The following is a 19,456-nucleotide window of genomic DNA, read 5'->3' as shown; positions in this document are numbered from 1 at the left end:
GTTCGTTTGAGTGATCACATAAATTACAATTTTCCTCAAAGTCAGTGGCACTGCACGTGTGACAAACAAGCATATATTATGTGCACTGTATGCACTTACAGAAAGTAGGAGTCTGTATTTGAAGTTGGGGAACTCTCTGCTACACTTTTCGCAGCGGTACAGTCCGTTCTGTTGGTCGATGACCTTCTTACTGCAGTCTGCAGATGGACAGGCCTGGTACAGACAATTCTCCTTACGAATGTACAGCACTGTCGCCATACAGCTGAAATAGTCCACCTGAGAGGAGAGAACAAAAATGGGTGACGAATCCCTTTCTCCCTGTCTCACACATAAATTGTGCTAATGCACACGCACACGCGCACACACACACGCGGTTATATTCATAGACCCAAAGTTACACATTTGCAATACAGATACAATGTGTTAAACCTCTTTCTGTTTTGAATTTCAATTAAAGTGTAAACAGTTAAACAGAATCAAATTAAAATGCAGAGATGTTGCGGTAATTTAAACAGATATTAGCACCTAAAGCTGCAGAACTCACACTGTCTAAAATCAACAGCTAAAAAGGAAAGAAATGCTAACTCTGGGGGGAAAGATGCAGTTCTCCCATCCTGTGGAGAAGCACATCATTCAATTACCATAAATATAAATAAAAATAATGCACACAGCAGACAAACTGTGTCTCCTTGGGAAGAGGCACGCACACGTAGACGCCTGCATGCAAACGCACTCATGGATATAAAGCATAGCGCAGTAAATACAATATACATGCACATGTAAGAAACCACACAAAAAAAACCTTTTCCTTGCATCACCAGAGGGTATTTCATCTGCCAGGAGAGCAGGCCTTGAACAAGATGTTGGAATTACAGCCAGCATTTAAAATGCATTCTAAACAACAACTACAAGCAAGTGCTGGGCCAGACTCATTACTAATGTTGGCCTAAATGAGTCTATCAAAGACTCTCTCTAGGATGCTGGCCAAATTTACACACACTGACTGAGCAAGGCTGCCACCGTTACACAACACACACTTTCTGTAAAGTGTTCAGTAAGAGCTTTGAATGTGAAAAGGCCATTGTGTTCTCTGCATCCCTTGTGAGATGATTGATGTTGTCCTGTGTCCCTACGACCTCTACAGATACTGTCAGTCAGACTTAGAGCTCTCCGACACTTTCTTCCCGCTAGCTAACATTGACTCACATCCTCATAATCTGTCCACCCATCTATCTACCCAGTGCCCATGCCACACAGCAAGAACCCCCGGAAAGACTTACTAAGAAGGTCCTTTTAATTAGGAGAGTTTCTCCCGTGAGCAACAGCCATCACCCCCTCAATCCTCGGCAACACTCCACTCCCATGTTTCCGCCCGCGTGCCTGCCTCATCACATTTTGCAGACTTGGGCAGATTGGAGCGCTCGAAGGCTGAAGAGGTGGGAAAGCGATGGGTGGGGAAGGTGGTAGGAGGGTGGACGTGGCACGAAGAAAAGAAAAGAACAGGACGCTTTCTTTGGGGGATTGTTGAAGACTCGTGATGTTGGCAGATGCCACACAGGATGTGAGGATAGAGGTCAGCAGGATCTGGACCATAACGCTTCCATCACAAGTAGACCACTCAAAATTAATCCCCCTGCATTTGTCATCATCTCGCCCATTCTTTTTCTGCTTCTGTGTCTTTTTCGGCTCCCTCTGTATTCCGGTGTGTACACAGAAGCCTTCGGGCAAAGTCTTAACCTAGGAGAACCTAGAAGAGCAGCATGACTAAAACGCTCACGGACAAAAAAAACACTAAAATATGTGAGAGACTTACCTAAAGATTCATACACACATATAAACAGACACACAGACCTAACAGTCTGAAAATAGTATTAATTCTTACTATACCAAATCCCTTTGTCACCTTCTGGCACCTAAATGCAATTAAAATGTGTATGTGGAAGGGCAACCAAGTGAAAATCTACTTCACATGATTGACGTGGCTGCACATGCCAACTCTAATGCTTGTCCCAAAACCCAGACACACACACACACACACACACACACACACACACACACACACACACACACACACACACACACACACACACACACACACACACACACACAGTTACATTAATTAGAAATGGCGCACGCACACGTGCAAACAAACGCAAACAAACGCGCAGGTAGAATGTCAAATTAGATTCTTTCAAAGTAAAAGCGCCTCAGTGTGTGACAGACAACCTCTTCCTAAAAGCCGTTCAGTTACAGAAACGGTTTGGGTTACACAGGGCAAGGAGAGAAAAGAGGAGAAGACAAAGAGAATAAGTGAAGGTAAAAAAAGAAAAAGAAATCAGGTCTTGAATTGTTAACATGTTCTCATTTTTAAACACTCTTTCCGTACATCTGCTAGTTAACCGTTTCTATTAGTATCCTTTTCTTAATAATCCCTGGTCACTTCTCTTTCTTAGTCACCACATTCTTCACTCCGTTTTAATTTTTTTTTTCCTGTGGCCTGGTTCCCTTCCATCAATTAAGTTTAAGTGCCTGGATTTTCTTCCCATCTCTGACTCTCCCACATTCTCAGGCTGCACTACTTCCCTTCTGGTAATGTTATGCCCTATAGGCTTCCTCAACTCCAACACATAATTAGAAATTTTCATTAGAAACGACATTGATCTTGAAGCTATCCATAAGTGGCTTCTAATTTAACGTGAGGGAGACTAGTTGGAGATAAACCTAATTAATTTGATAGAAAGTTTATGAGAGGCACTCACCACCTACATTCACTCTACTTTTAGTTGAAAGCACTGCATTATTCTGTGCTATGACACTTCTTAAAATGGCACACGGTTCAATTTGAGAGTTCTCACATGCTTCTACAATGGCATATGTGAGCATCACTATCTCTCTCCCACAGCTAAAACAAGAGAACCATGACTCTAATCCACGAAGTCAAAGAAAGGCACAGCATAAAACAGCTCTATTTACAATGAATGGAAGACTGACTGTGGATTTATGTTTGACTAAACGCTTACATTTAAATGAGACAGACAAAATCCATGTCTGTTCACACAAATTCTTGTCTGGTTTTAAATAAGAGGCCATCAGTGTAATCTCTATATGCTGAAACAAAGACCATTAAACTGTCAAGTGGTATGACCCCGTATCATTCTTAGTGGAAGGGGTTATTTTTAGCATGCTTGATGTCCATGCGTGTGATTTTCTACACTTTTCGGAAATGCTTCAAAATGAATTTGCTGAGGGTTATGCTGTATGCATGAAAGCATAAGCCATAGTAAGAGCATATAAGTGAAATATGTCAAGTCATGCTCTTGCCGTAAGTCCGTCAACATGATGGATTTGTTGTTGTGTTACTGCAAAACTTTGGTTTTAAAGAATAAAGCTCTAACTCTTTGATTCTCAAAAGCCTGTGTTTACTGTGCTTGTCTGACAACACTGAACGATTTTCTGCTATCAAACTCTGTTGTGCTGCAGCTGTGCTGATGTTACGTCATTGTCGTTTTTTCCCCCCATTTGTCTTCAAACGGTAGCCATCTGCCCAAGTGAAAGAAGGATTTTCTGGCTCGCATATCAATTTGCTTCCTGCCAAAGTTTTCAGAAAGAACCGGCTCAGAGATCCTAATAAAACGGCAAAGCAAATGCATTCATTTCCACCTGATCGACCGTCGATCCCCTGTTGAGACTCAAATGCTAGCCAGTATACCAAACTAAAACTTAAGTTACAAAGCCATATGTAATACAGTAAAATTGTTAGTGTCAAAGTGTTTTATGTGACATACACATTAGTAACATTAGTGATTATTATGGACCTTTTATTGTGGACTGCACTGATCATGCAAGTGTCTAAATCAATCTACAACCAAAGCCGAAGAAACAAATTATGTAAATGTAACACATTCAGTGAAATTAAGAAATGGACCCTTAATATACTTCTTTATTGTCTACAAATCCCATCTGGAAGAATAATTAATTAATTATTTAATGATGAATTCCCCATCCATGAATAAAAAGACATCTGATTAATTTGTTGAGCAACATGAAAGTAATCATCAAAACTATAATAAAAGATGACTAATGAGTTGCAGCTCTATTACTGTGAATCCAGTTATCCATGACAATACAACATCCAATATCAAAATGGCCAGGGAATTAATAAAACATCACCAAAAACTGTTTTATGTGGTACTCACAGGTGTGCAGTACCGGCACTTCTACATTTTGCTCTTTGGCGTACCATTACTTTTCTCACAAGATGCCAATACTCTTTTCTGCCATCTCCATATCAGGAAAGACCATCTCCATATATCAGGTTCTCTGGGCGATTCATAACGGCGCTGAACCAGCGTTCTAAAAAAATATGTTGAGAGCATCTGGACGAGCCGACGCACAGCAGGGCACAGTGTCAGTGTCATTTTTGTAAAAATAATTAGTGAACCGCCTGTCCTAACTTTTTTTTTTATATCTGATAGTTTTTTCAAAGTTCTCTGAATCTGCTCTTTTGATTTACACAATATAATTTTACAAAGTAAATATTTTAAGTAGAATAAGTATAAAGATGATTATTCAACTTTCGAAAGTTTGGCTTTTTCGGCGTTATCTATAATAATAATTATTGTCTTATTATTATTATTGAATTGCATCGTTTTAAGTTAAAACCTTGACATCTTTTGCAGTGGACATCTGGTTTGCCAGACAGGCAGGTGTGCAACAGGCAACAGGCATCATGTAATATATTATAGGGCAGTACTATATTCTACATATAACACAAGTAAGGACATATACAAACACCAACATAACCCTATAATGTTTCAGTTGGAATATTGTTGGAGTGTTATAAGCCTACAATAGAACATGCATAGCCCAGGTATAACAATGATAAAAAAATCACAACTGATTGTGACTGATTTAGTATAACATGCTTGAAGAAATTGTAAATAAATAAGAAGAAGTAGCAGGACTTGCTTATATCAGCTGATACACACGAACATGTGAATAAGTTGAGTACTGGCACATGCTTTCCCCCACTTCAAGCACTGGGTTACTGGTGGATTTTTTGTATTTTTTTAAAAGGTCAATTAATCCAAACTACCAATGCAAGTGTGTCGATCCACTTCTTTAGATGGATGTCCTGCTATGTGGTTGAGTGAGGCTTCATGTATGTGTGTATGTACGTTTGCACTGCACCTTCTCTCCTTGTCCCAACTGTTCATTCTTGACGTCACTCAGTGTTTTCCAGTTCGTCTTTGCTCGGCTGCCCACTGACCTCGTCTCTGTCAGGGATTGGCCGTCGATCGCATTGCCTCCCTGGTCATACCTATAGTTAAAACACAAAGAACATATTTGCAAATAAATGTATGCGCAAAAACTCCTGGACACGATACACAGACGAGTGTAGGGCGACAAAGAAAAAAGAAATTTGATTTGTTGAGTCAAATGAAAAGCACAGAGCATGCTTGAGAAAGCGATCCTTGGATACTAAGGTGATTAAAGTACACAAGATATACACCATCAATATTAGTGGTCTGTGAACATGTCTTTCTCTTTGCAAAAAACAGGGTGAGGAAAAAAGTGAGTCTGCATTTGTTCATGTGTATAAAGGTGTTACATTCACAATTTTGCTATAAGATACTGCACTGTATCCGGTTTTTCCAGTGAAGGAGATTCTGCACTGTATCTGCTATTATCTCAAAGAAACCGCCTTCAGCCATGACAGAATGACTCCCTTAATCCCTTAACTGATTTACAGCCACTGCATCCATACCCTGCTATCTATTTCATCAGATACATGGCTGTCTATCACGGACAAATGCATTCATACTTCAATCAGCTTTACATTTACATAATTGTTTGTCCTTTACTGAGGCAAGGAGAAAAATAATTGTCTGTCTTTCTTTTTGTGCACCCACTACATCTACTAATTCAACTTTTAATATTCCCGTTAAAATCTTAATGCATCAGTGTGATTCCTCCTCTGTATTCTAGCCGAGCAATCTAATCAAGGAATCATCCAAATTCATCAGTTTCCTTCAATTATGCAAGCGGGCCTGGTCAAAGCAATCTCACAAAGCACCACATCGCCACAGGAACTAGAATCAGGCTGATACTCTTTGTCTTTTAAAGTGCAGACCTACATGTTAAAATGGAGTGTCTGTTCTTAACATTCATTGTCATTCATTCACCGCTGTAAACTGGAGAGAGGACCAAACAGCAACAGAGATGAGGGGGAAAAGTCAGGGATTAGAGAAGAATGGAAAGAGGAATGAAAGGAAGGAGAGGCACTGTTTCTTTACTTTGAATGTCAAGATGCGATGGTGTATTGACCAGAGACTAATAGGATCAAGATGAAAGCTGGAGCAATGGAGCCTGTACCTCCACTCTCTCACCCTCTAACAAATGCATACAACAGCGATAACTAATGCAACATATACCCAAAAATGACTATTAATCATGGAGCAGAATTAAGGCCCACAGGTGCCTACAAACCCAAACCTATACTATATTTACACTTTAAAGCCGTGGGTGCCCTATTTGACGCATTTTTCTGCCTAAGAATAGCTTTCAATGTAACACGCAAGCAATCACATGCATACTGAAGCATTGATATGTACATATACACACACACAGCAAAAAAAAGAGAGGAAAAAACGCATTTATATTTCAGCGGTGGCCAGACTTGGGAACAGCCTTAATGAGTCATAATTTAAAATCCCTCTGCTAATATGAATCCAGTTTGATGCGGCTCACCGTGTCCCATCTTTCTCTGCACGTACAGCAGCAGTTCAGAAACTGGAATCCAGAAATATCTGTGTTCTGCTTTTCTGTTATTCCCTTCATCCATCCTCTCTACATCGCGTCTAGAGTCGTGCTGGGACTGAGGAGGCACATGCCACCAATCTCCTGACACGTGTTCATCAGGTCTTTACACTTAGGTTTGTTCATCGGTGTGTGTGTGTGTGTGTGTGTGTGTGTGTGTGTGTGTGTGTGTGTGTGTGTGTGTGTGTGCGCGCGAGTAAGCCCTGTGTTAAGTATTCCCTCTAATATATTATACAAATAATAAGCATCACAGCAACAAGAATACAATGTATTTTTAGTCATTCGTCCTTCTGTTTGGACATAATGTGTCTTGTAGTGATGTCCGTGCACACAATATACAGACCAGCATGACTGAACAATTCTTTATACACGTATATACGTATATATGTGTGTGAGTGTTGGTGTATGTGTGCACACCAATGTGACTCACCAGGCCCGCAGACTAAATGCCTCCGGTATGTCTGGGTTGACCATGACTGTTGAAGTGAATAAAGCAGAGAGAGATCTGCCTCCAAAATCAGACAAGCGAGCTCCTTTGATGGCGACCACTGGCTGCCGAGAGCCATCAAACTTCTCGGCCTGGAGAAACAACAAACTGTGTCAAAGACAGTAATTGAGGAGCGAAAGATGGAGGACAAGAGATGGAAATAGCAGTTGTGTTATTGTCTTATTGTCTTATATGCTCAGTCTGTTTCTGCAGTTCGCAGAGACTAGAAAGTAATACGTGGTATAGTTTGCTTTTATAGTTGGACAACCTACAAGTTAATTTGAAAGTCATTTCTGGATTTTGGCAAAGAGGAGGGATTAGCTCTTGCAGATTGAATGAGCTTAGAGAATAATAGTGCCATTTCATGCACATTCAAGAGTTATTTAGCCTTCCGTCTCAAAGCAGGGACGCTGGTCCAAAACACTCCTGAAGGTCACAAGAAGGATTTGACCGGTCCAAATTTAACAGCCCAGAAAACCTAATCAAGCGCCTCTGTATGCAAGAGCAGACACAGAGATATGTTACGCACATAGATGGATGGGCACCTTCATAAACACACGATTAATTACAGGATCCCTGAATATAGAGTGAGGAGGAGAGAGAGAAAAAAAGAGTGCGAAAAAGAGAGAGAGATTATAGTTATTACCTCCTCTCCCCACAGTGTGGCTGTAACCACTTTGCCAGTTGTGTCTATTAGGTTGAGGGCCCTCTTGGAGACTTCCCTGCTGGTCTTAGTGGTGATACGGGATACATCCTCCGCACTCTTACACACTCCAATCACATCTAACACACACACACACACACACACACACACACACACACACACACACACACACACACACACACACACACACACACACACACACACACACACACACACAGACAGAGCGAGAGAGAGAGAGAGAGATTTTAGATCTCCATCTATGGATGGCTCATGAATACAGGTAGACAAATATTCTTAAGGTAAAGATATTGTGTTATGCGAGGAGAGCCTATTAAAATGTCTCCACATGGTGTTTAAGAGTAAAAATGTCTCCTGGATACATAAAGTAGTAAAGACCCAACACAGCAGAGTTGACACTCTTCTGATATTGCCAAGTCACAGCAGACTGACATAAATGCCACAACAGGCTGGCTAACACCCAGGCCCACACTGTAAATCACAACAAACACACTCATTCCTCATTCATGTTTCCTGTCATGCTCAGGGCCTCAAAACTTCATTCAGGATTACTGCACTGAAGAGCAGCCAGCGCTGAGCTCTAAGAAGGTGTAGAGCCTGGCCTACCAGGACTAATATGAAAAGTAAAATCGAACAAGTGAAATTAATTTATAAAGCGCTTCTGTACTACTTGTCGCAAGATTCCTGAAAACAAAGAAAATAAAAGATTAAATCAAGAGCAGACAGGATTAATGCATCTCAATGCTGTGACATAGGTTAGATAACCTGTGTGTTTGTTTTTATTTCTATGATTTAACCTTCAGTCTATACATGACAAATGGCCATGATTTAAAAAAGGTGTCTCCTTTTTCTGACTAAAAACATTTACAAACCATTTTCATTCATTTGAAACACGGGGAAAGCAGCCGGGGTTTGTCATTTCACTTGATGAATAACTTAAATTTGCCCTCTGAGTTTTCTTGTAAACAAACAAAGTTATGTAAACATTCAGTGTTACTTTTTAAAACACACCGTTTGGGACTTGACAAATGTGTTGAATGTAATTTCTTATTAATGAAAAATTTACTAAGCAATTTTTTTTATATTCATGTTTTCAAGCTTTTGTTCCTTGCCTTTCTCGCCGGATTGCTCAGTTTCTTTGCTGCCATCTGCCGATCACTGAATAGTGTGAAACATGTAGCGGATATGTATTGCATTGTGTCCTTAATACAGTCAAAACAAAAACCCACTCAAAAGGTATTGCTCCATAGCACTACTAGTTGTCACAAAATCCACAAGGCTCCTCTAAATGGCTCAACAATGATCACATTTGTGTTTCATTTGTGTATTTTCTGTTCATCTCATGGCGTCAGACCTAGTACCCATGTGTTATAGAAAATGGCTGGACAGAATTATAATATAGACTTAGCAAACCAGTCATTCTCTGAACATCATCATCCTCCCGCTACTTCTGCTCACCTTTCTCTAAACTCTGCCTCTCCCTCCCCCTCCTGCCCCCGTTCTTCTCTTGCTCTGTCTGCGCTCTTTCAGCCCTCCTTAATTCCATTATGATTGAGACGATGTCACCCACCTCTGAACTCCATTATCACCAGAGGAACAGGCTGACAGTTCTCATTACCATGTCATAATCCCCTATTTAACAAAGGAGCAAGGAGAGCAGCAGTGGAGAGAGAGTGAATGTAGAGACAACAGATGACACACAGGAGATGTAATGCTGCCCCTCTGCGACCAATGCAAACACACTCCTCCAGGTAAACCGCTCAGCGCATCTCCGTGTTGCTGGGCTGGCCTGCATTGCTCATAGTTTACACTAATATAACATATGCATATTGCTGCTCTGAATGTAAACTTGCATGAATCTTCCACTCAGAGACTCTTACACTTAAGATAATGAATAGCCCTTCCTGCAGCCTACAGTCTGCTGGATGGGTGATCACATGTACAAACTTTGCTCATGGGTGTGGTTTTAATTTTTAGGGAAATGTGAATGAACGATTATTTACTCAGTGATTAGCTAGCACCTGGTTTAGATGAAAAAAAATTCCAAATTTAGAAAACTACGTTTGTATTTCTCAAACATAAGTAATGGGGGAAAAAGTGACTTGGGATTTGTACCAAAACTCAGGTATTGTATTGACACTAGTAATTCCAACTTTTAAATAATGCTGAGCCCTGATCATAACTAACAAACACCATTGATGAATGCAAGTCTAATAAATTGACCAAATAATTGAAGGAGTCAAAAGCTGTAACATGCAATGTTATGTGCTCACCTTTCAACTTGCATACAGACAAAAGACTATTTTTTTTCAATTACACCCTCATTTCCACAACTACAGAAACATCGTTGTCATACTTGTGCATCATGTCATTAAAAATATTGAGCAGACTGCCAAAAGCACACTTTGAATCACTAATTTCCACCCCAATCTTTACGTGGACCATCCTAATTTACCTGTCACCGAGATAAGACATTCCTCTCAGGCACAGAGGGCAGGCACTGCAACTAACCTTCATAAAAACAGTGGAATGAGCATTATCCTCATTTTATCTCTCCTCTTTACCATATGCCTGAATTAACCTCCCCTATGACCCGGTCATAATTTATTCTTCCACGACACCTGGTACATAATAGACTGACACGTGCCTGTCTATTAACTCTAACTTTTACCATCTATAACTTGTAATTGCCTGGGTTGGCAGAGCAGTTGGAGAGCGGCTGATAACCAAAAAGTTATTATACTGACAACTAGCCTGAGAACACCAGGGATCTCAAAGAGCTGCAAGAAATCGTACAAACAGATTTGTTCTTAAGTTGCACAAACAAGTGATCAAAGAGAATTTGTGGCACTTGTTCTTAAGAACACAATTCACACAAGTGGTTCAGTCCTATCATACAAGTCAGGTACAGATAGTCTGACTCCCTCCACAGAGAATTTTGAGTTTAAAAAGGATATTACAATTAACTCAAATACATATATACAACTAAAGCTTACTGCAAAGTAAATTTTTTCAAATCATCATCAACATGACTGCAAATAGACAGAGATTTTGTCTCCAACTCCGACAGCTTCCTCAAGGTCTTTATGCAAGTCGCTGTTGAGTAGCATTCCCCTGTAGCATGCAACAGAGTCAAATCCCCTACTGTAGGCTATAATTTTCTCTTGTCTAATATCTCCATGACCGCCTTTCATATTAGTTAGTCATGGACCGCTTAGCTTTAGACAGAACTATTTTAGCATTTAACGTCACCTCAGACCATTCCCTCTTTTCTTCTGTGTTAGTACTGCACTGCTCTGATGACAGCTCATCTAGAGCCGTGCAAATTAATATCTTCTAACAGTTCTGGGTCCTCCAACACCAACGCAGTTGTTGATTGGGTTTGACACAAAACTATCTTCAGGTAATCAGTTGATGATCAATGTTTTCGAGCCTCTGTTGCAAAAATGAGCACATGAAAACAAGCCTCAAAGCTCTTTACTGTTTCTACCCCAGCCGCCTGTCTGGCTCACTCACTCTTAAAGTTGAGATGTAATGAAATATGCCTTTTAAAACCTTTTGGATTGCATCACTGTTCATATTGTGCACCTATTTAACAATATATGCCAATTGTTTTTTTTACAATTGTATTTTCATATGAAAATCAAATCTATTTTTCTTCCTGTAAAACAAAATATGACATGTGCTTACATAAACGTGTACCAAACAGTTTCAATCAATAATATAATGACATCCATCCAATCAACCTGCAACTTTTCGCGACAAGGCAGTTGAGTGTGGAGCCACCGTCCTCTGTAGCGTCATGATGCTCTACATTCTAAGCCTGTACACTTTTTAGCAGTCCAATAAAATGCAAAGAATTTGATTTAAATCCCTCTTGTAACTGTACACCACTTAAATATTCTGTTTCACTCGGGGAATACTCACAGTACAGAAGCTGTATTTTAAATTGTTCTTTCATCAGTAAACGGTAGAAATATGTAAGTCTCATTGGTGAAATTCTTCTCTTACCAATGATGGCGTCCTTATCTCTGTTCTCCAGCTCAGCGATGGGCACAAAGTCACAGTGCACAGCTGGGATGCCTTGACTGTCATCGCATGGGACGATGGATGACTGAGCATGGAGGGTCATCTCATAGTCGTTCTTCAGTGTGGTGTACTGTTTGTTGGCCACCTTCAGTGTAGCCTTGGTGATGAAGTACACCTACAGAGAATGGGCGAGCAAGGTGAGCTGGCATTATACAATTAGACCTAATCAGACTGGTTATTTCCTGCTACTTACTATGACCGATTGAATTGGGAACGCTTTATAGATCCTGCAAAGGAAACTATTACTACAACAAACCTTCTGTTCCACCAAAAGCTTTTAATAAGAAAGGAAAAACCTTGAGGTCCAACTAAGATGTGGTGTCATATCAGGCCCATCACTTCTCTAATTCACCAGAAAATAGAGTGAGTTTGCTAAACAGCACAATTTATACTCAATATGCGAGGCACACACTTCTTCATTTGCTCTTCCAACTCCCCATTATCCCCTCTCTCTGCCTCCAAGTTTGTCTCTATAGCTTCCTCTTTTTCCTTTCCTTCCTCTCTCTCCGATTTACCCCACACAGAGATAGGAGCATGACACTAATGTGATAAGCATTCCGGCTGTTCAGAGCCAGTCACACCCACTCACTGTTCTGTCAATACTCGGATCACGAAGGGAAGACGGATTCATTCCTTTATTTATCTTCGGAGGGCAGAGGGCACAAATTGGATCTTGGGCTGTGTTGGGAGTCACTGCCAGTGGCTGATACCTGAGCCAGTGTGACTAGCAAAATGATGGCCGGGGTTAATTGAGTTATTAAGCTCTGTGGGCCAGACTGAGTTGAGCAAGAGCTTTAACATACAGGAACATGCAAAGAGCACGTTGTAGGTGGTCAGACTGAGCGCCACCATTTTTGTCTTGCATAAACAATAGCCTGAGACAATATCTCTCACTGTCTGCCATCTGTGTACACCATCTTGCATTTTACTTTTTGTCACTTGTCCATTACTGGTGATTTTATTCGTTTAACCACTTACATGTAATAATAGTAATAGTAATAATAGTATTAATAAGGAATTATTGTATAAAGTTTGCTTTGCGGGCCTCCAGCCAGGTCAGAGATCAGCATTATTGTCAGTTCTGAAACAGCTGGTGGACATTACATTTATTTCTAAAAGGACAGTAAAGCAGATGCTTACTGACACAAGATATTGAAATGCACAGACAGTGTGGATGAAAGATGATCCATTATCAAATGCTACCTATGAGGCTCTTTAAGTTAAAAAAGGTGCCAAATTTGATATTCAGATCATTAATATTGTAACAAACAACTATTTACAGTATAAAGATATAGTAGAGCAATGTCTACCTGAGCAGAGAATTAAGTCACTTCTCTGTGCTTCGTTGTCACAGCAGGCCGTGCCTTTTAGTGTGTGTGAGTGTACCACATTGGCCAGCTCATGACTGCCGCTCTACACTGCTCTCTTAAGAATGCAAATGCGTAGCAACCACCCTCCGGTTCTCCCGCAGGTAAACACTTTGAGCTCCGTCAGCGACATTGTCATTGATTGCACTGTTAGCACTGTTGGCTGTGACCCACCATCTCAGACATCACCATGTTGAGAGCCGTGTGGAGGCAAGAGACATGCTCTGAATTCTGCATAGAGAACATTAAAGACCAATCGGTTTGCCAAAAAGATTAATGTGCAATTGACTGACTTTAATCCTGATATTCCTCAAAATGATAAAAGTTAGAATACCTGAAGGATAGGATTTAAATATTCAAATTCCCGTGTACATAATAAGAGTTACTTAATCGTTGTGATTGTTCATCTGCTCCCTACTTAGAGATCCCCTTGTGGCGTTACTACACGTAAGAGAAGGGTAACAGAATCCAGTGTTCTGTTCAGTGCAAAAGTGTATTGTACATTTCAGCTAAAAGCAGATATGAAGCTTCGGCAGTTTGAGTTGCCCGTATAGGTTGGTTATATTTTGAATTCACAGTCTTTATGGAAGGCTATTTCTACTTTGCTTTTAAACTGACATGTCTACTGCCCTGGTAGTTACATTGCCAGGACACAACACTGGACACAACACTGGCTATACACCTTCACATGACCACCTCTAGGATTGAGCCTCATTATCTTTGGCCAGACTTTAGAATTTCAGTGACCCATGCACAATTATAATCTCAGTATTAATTACTTATGCCAAAGATAACCTTTATGAACACATCCACCATTGTGAACACAGCCTGCAAGACTGGCAGCCATTTCTTACACAATAAAAACAACTTTAAGCTAAAACTTAACCAACAGCCAAACAATATAAAAATCTGATTTGAAGTCTTCTCACACTGTTCTCCACAGCATACCCCATGCCTCATATATCCACTCAAATGCTTATTATGTCTAATAAATATATATTTCAGTAAAATATTACAGCACTTAATGAATTCCCTCCACAAAATCCTCTAATTCTTGCCTCTGGCTCATTCATCGGCCAGAAGTCCTGCAGGCATGAGATTATTTTGCAGAAGGGTTTCTTATATACTTTTTTTTACCTATGATGAATGAGTTTGAGGCATTATGTGCATACAAAATGGATGGCTGAGAAAGCTACTTTGCAAGTAGTTTGTTTATATATTATGTATTTTGTATAGCCTTTAGGTTATTAATTTAATCAAATAAATGATATGGCTAAGAAGTTAGGAAACTCATTCCTAAACAATGAGAGTACAAACATTTCAGTAAATTAAATATGTACCAAAGTTATAATTTTCAAGTGAAGTTTCAAAGAAGTTCTTATCACTTCAAGTGAGGATGGATATGGGTGAGTGGGATTTGCTCACCTTGCCTTGCTCCACTAGAGAGAAAAACTTGTTCACTTCGTTGTTGAAGGCTGTGATCTTGATTTCTCCCTGTTGACGAGCATATTTCCATTAAACAACATTTCGTTTCACGGATAAAACCAAAAACAGCCATGTGTGACATATGTTGACATACATGCACATGAACAGATATTCAGGCATCTTTACTCCTCTACTCACACTTTCATCCAATATCTCAAAGGAGAAGAGCTTGCCCTCTCCTCTAGAGTTACTCCATGTGCGGATACTGGATTTGTTGGTGACTCGGGCTTTGATAGTCCAACTAAGGATTTACACAGAGTAGAAAATTGTAATAATGAATCAGTGCTCACAGCGTCAACAAAAACACAACATGCTTAAATGATTGGGGGGGTGAGGGTGGAAGGGGGTGTGGGGGGGGGGGAATATCTTAATTAAAACTGACCTTAAAAAAGCAGATAACATTTGGGAAACCAGCAAGCATAAGTCTGATTTTTTAATTATCCAACCAAAAAACACAGCCCAGCATTTCCAACTCTTTTCCAATAACAGTACCGAGCAACACTAGCTTCAAAAGTTGCTAAATCTAGTGAGAAAGTTGCAGAACACTGACGCCAAGTAGGAAACTGTGACAGTCCATCCCTTCGGGACAAGCAACTCCCCCAAAATTAACATTATACATGTAAAAATACCATGTTTTGAAAGAAATGTTTAGACAGGCCTATTACAGTCTTTACAACTAATTTACTGAAATAGGAAACAGGCCTAGTGGGCATGTTAACAAATTATGTTTTCATTTTCCATCAAAAGATTAATTTTATGTGAATGCACACAGAGCACTTAACATAAATCATTTGTTAAAACAAATGCTGACAAAAGCTTTCTTTGATCAACACATAAAAACTTAACTATGACAGTTGCAGTCTAAAGGTCAGCACATACAATAAAGAATGCTGCAGAGACACTTGCTTTTTTGTTAATGAGCACCCAACTCCGCTCACATCAGTCACCATCGTGAAACACAACTGTGCAAAAGAACAATTCCCGAGGAAATTGTTTGAGTGTCTTTTTAAAGTTCCAGGAGAGAGAAAAAAGTATCCAGCAACTTTCTTTTCAAAGAGTGAACTCAGTGTTGTACATCTGCCAACTCCTGGTTGCTTTAAAAATGTGCTTCTTGTTCTGTTTTTAACAACAGCCAGCCAAGCTCGACAGTTTATGCAGCAGTGAGCTTTTTGACTGCGTTGATAATTGTGCAGTGGAGGATATTCATACCATAACTTTGCCTGCAATTAAATCCCCTATCATGAGAGCAGCTGCTGGCCCAGAGTGAACCCCATTCCCTGCTCAGTATGGATAAGAATGCTATACCAAGGTTTATGGCAGCCAAAAGCCAATTATAGTCTGCTCTAGATGCTATTACTTAACACCAGCAGAATGGGATGAGAGAGCTATGCAAACAGCCATAAAAGACCATGTGAACATGCACGGCATCCCTATATAATCCACTGTGCAAAACACTTTGTGTCACACACAACCGCACTTTTCATTCCACGCAAACATATGTGGAAGAACCACAGCTGCTGAAGTCATCTCTTTTACTCACTGTAGGTACTCCCCAACTTCCAAGTTAGAACAGTCATCAGTTTATTACAACACCTAGAGGCACAGTTATCTTTACAGCTTGCAATTTCAAACAGGCTACGTTATCAGAGCCCATACATGGAGGGAGAGTTGACAGGGTACTTTTACGCCGATCTGAAGAACCACATCTTGCTATACTGTGCTCTTGTCTTTTTGTAGCCAACTTTAAAAAGGTCAGAGACTTAAGCCAAACGAAACGATAAGAGGAGAAGAAAAAAAAACAGCAGTAAAATTGAACCCTGGAGGGCCAAATAACAGAATCCAAGCGTCAGCAGCAGACCTTAAAGACCCTGCAGTACCTGCCTTGAAAGTGTCTGTTTCTGAAGCAAGATCGGTCATTTCATTTCTATGCAGATTGGCTGACTAACATGCCCCTGCATACATGCACAAGCACGTACCCACACACATCTCCAAACATGCCCTTAAGTACTACCAAGAAAAGGCAGCAAACAGGCAAGTAGAGTCATAGCATGAGAGGAAATAGCTCAGCTGATGAACGAGCAGAAGAGGAAAGGCTTACATTTTAAAAGGAAATACATTAGCCACCTCAGAAGTGAAGACATGTTTAAAGAATTGTACATATACCATACATGTTTGTGAAAGCAGACACATGCACAGATACACCTAAACTTACTTGCTTTGGTAGGGGTTTAGGCTTGCAATAGGAAACACTTTTGATGAAGAACCTGGAGAAGTGCTGGTAGCCTTCATGGGAGACGCCTTCATGGGAGACGCCTTCATGGGAGACGCCTTCATGGAAGACGCCTTCATGGGAGACGCCTTCATGGAAGACGCCTTCATGGAAGACGCCTTCATGGGAGACGCCTTCATGGGAGACGCCTTCATGGGAGACGCCTTCATGGGAGACGCCTTCATGGGAGACGCCTTCATGGGAGACGCCTTCATGGGAGACGTTCCAACAAAACCTTTTTCATGGCCTCGGGAAGGAGAAAGGGCTGCAGGGAAACAAGGTGAGATACTTACTGTATAAGATTACTTCAAATTTACAAGTTTGCAAATTAATAGTATTAAAATATTAGTACATTTATCGAAACAAAATTCTGTATTAATGCCAAACTTGAATGTCTCCAGGTTTGATTTTAACTGACTAACTTATCTGCCTGAGTCCAACGCCATTTTAAGTTGTGTTGCCATGACAACAACTTTTTGTTGATGTTTTAAGAGTGGTGCGAGTTCACAGAGAAAGTTAAAAAAAAGCTGATTAAATAAACGCAAAAGAGAGAGGTCATTGATTGAACGACACAGATGTCAGGGTTGTTCTCCCATATAGACCCGCCATCTTTTTTGGGACTAAAATGTTTTAGATTGCATCTAAGGATGGAAGATTAACAATGTATTGAAAATAAGTGGCCACTGTAGCTAAACGTAACATAACATACACAATCGAGGAAGGCTCGAGAAGCGTAGAGAGGATGGACTGCGATTCGCCAACAAAGACGGAGGGAAAAAGAAGTAGTTTGAGAGTCTCAACGCAGCATCTATTAGCATGACAGAGATAAATAATATATTTTTTCCAAACATCTGAGCAGAGCGCTGTTTGGATTTCAAAGCAATTGGTACTTTTAATCAATTTAGAACAGTCTTGTTAGCAGCTTTAATGTTGCCTGTAGTGGTCTCTATCTATTTGCCATTGTCAACAGCTTGACAATGGGTGTTAGTACCGTCCATGGCGCTGATCGGCTAATTGTTGGATCAACCCCGTGGCACATGTAGGCCTGATCACTTTTTTTATTTTTTAAATGGATAAACCGCCGTTTTAATTCATGTCACGATGCCAGACAAATCAGTTAACTTGAGCGCAGTGGAGTTGCCGGACTCAAAGGTCTGGACTCAGGCAAGCCATCGTCACTAATATACCATGAAATGCAACAAATAAAAGAAGACTCCACTGATTAGAAGGGTATTATCAGGGACTATAACATAGTAAGACTCTACAAAGTTGACAGTTCAATCTGAGATTCTGAAACACTTGTGGCGGCTAATGTGGGCTCGAGCCGATGGCCTTAAGCAGAAATAAGGAGCGTATTCATATTTGTTTTTGTAATTGTATTCATTGACTATCGAACTGTGACACGTATTTCCTCAAATCACGTGCAAAGGCTCTCAAGAACAGTAGTTGAAGTGGACAAATTCCTTTGCAGACAATAAGTATCTGATAGAGCACCTATCACTTTGCCAGACTCTACAAACTTAAACACTTTAGAAAATGATTTCAACGATTAAAAAACATTAGTGGTAGTACTGTTACCTGATCATCTAAGCAGCTACCAAAAGGATAAACCGCCCAAAAAAGTGAAACGCTCCCCACAGACCTGTAGAGTTACTCATTTCCCTGTTATCAATTTGTGCCAATTAATAAAACTGTGTTTTTCTTCTTATGAAAGACTAACAATTATTCATTTCATAATGACTGTACTTATGCCTTCCAGTCATAGCAAAAATTAAGATTAGTTATCAGAATATCAATCAAGGACCCAGAGATTATTTTGTAAATACTTAGTATGCCAGTCTTAACCGTATTCATTAACTAACAATTTCCTATTTAGTTTGAGGTTAATAGGTTATTGAGCTCATTTACAAAAGGGTAAAATGGTTCTTTTACAATAGGCAGTAAAGTATATGAAAGTATGTATGAAGGCTTAAGGTTGTTTCCATCAGATGCTTTTAATAATCAAGCATAATATAAGTATCATGGTGTGTAATGAAAAACATGTCTAATCAATCAAACTGATTATTTTTATAACAGTCTGCGGTCCGCATGTGTTAAATGTAATTACTTCATTTATATCATGTCATCTGTCATGGCAAGGTGTGTGCTTTCACCCAATGTTCACATACCAAAAAAAAAACCCACAACTAATTAGAAAAAAAGTAAAGAATAAGTTCCCTTTGTTTAAAAAACAACAACAGATCAGCTTTTACAAATGA

The 19,456-nt window shown here is 40.0% G+C and overlaps 1 protein-coding gene across 1 annotated transcript in view; it reads right to left on the bottom strand.

Moving 5' to 3' along the window:
* LOC306753531 (replication protein A 70 kDa DNA-binding subunit-like) overlaps window positions 1–19,456 on the bottom strand; it is a 32,360-nt gene that overhangs the window by 7,923 nt on the left and 4,981 nt on the right. The window contains exons 5-12 of the mRNA XM_079237411.1: window positions 17,142–17,463; window positions 15,068–15,170; window positions 14,870–14,938; window positions 12,000–12,192; window positions 7,953–8,089; window positions 7,250–7,398; window positions 5,191–5,320; window positions 100–276 (exon numbers count right to left, since the gene is read on the bottom strand). Of these exons, the coding sequence (XP_079093537.1) occupies window positions 100–276; window positions 5,191–5,320; window positions 7,250–7,398; window positions 7,953–8,089; window positions 12,000–12,192; window positions 14,870–14,938; window positions 15,068–15,170; window positions 17,142–17,463 (1,280 nt within the window). The remainder of the gene's footprint in view (window positions 1–99; window positions 277–5,190; window positions 5,321–7,249; window positions 7,399–7,952; window positions 8,090–11,999; window positions 12,193–14,869; window positions 14,939–15,067; window positions 15,171–17,141; window positions 17,464–19,456) is intronic.

The sequence above is a fragment of the Taurulus bubalis genome (assembly GCF_910589615.1).
Source record: "Taurulus bubalis genome assembly, chromosome: 2".
In the NCBI taxonomy this organism is placed as follows: Eukaryota; Metazoa; Chordata; class Actinopteri; order Perciformes; family Cottidae; genus Taurulus; species Taurulus bubalis.
This window is presented reverse-complemented; position numbering and strand designations above follow the sequence as displayed.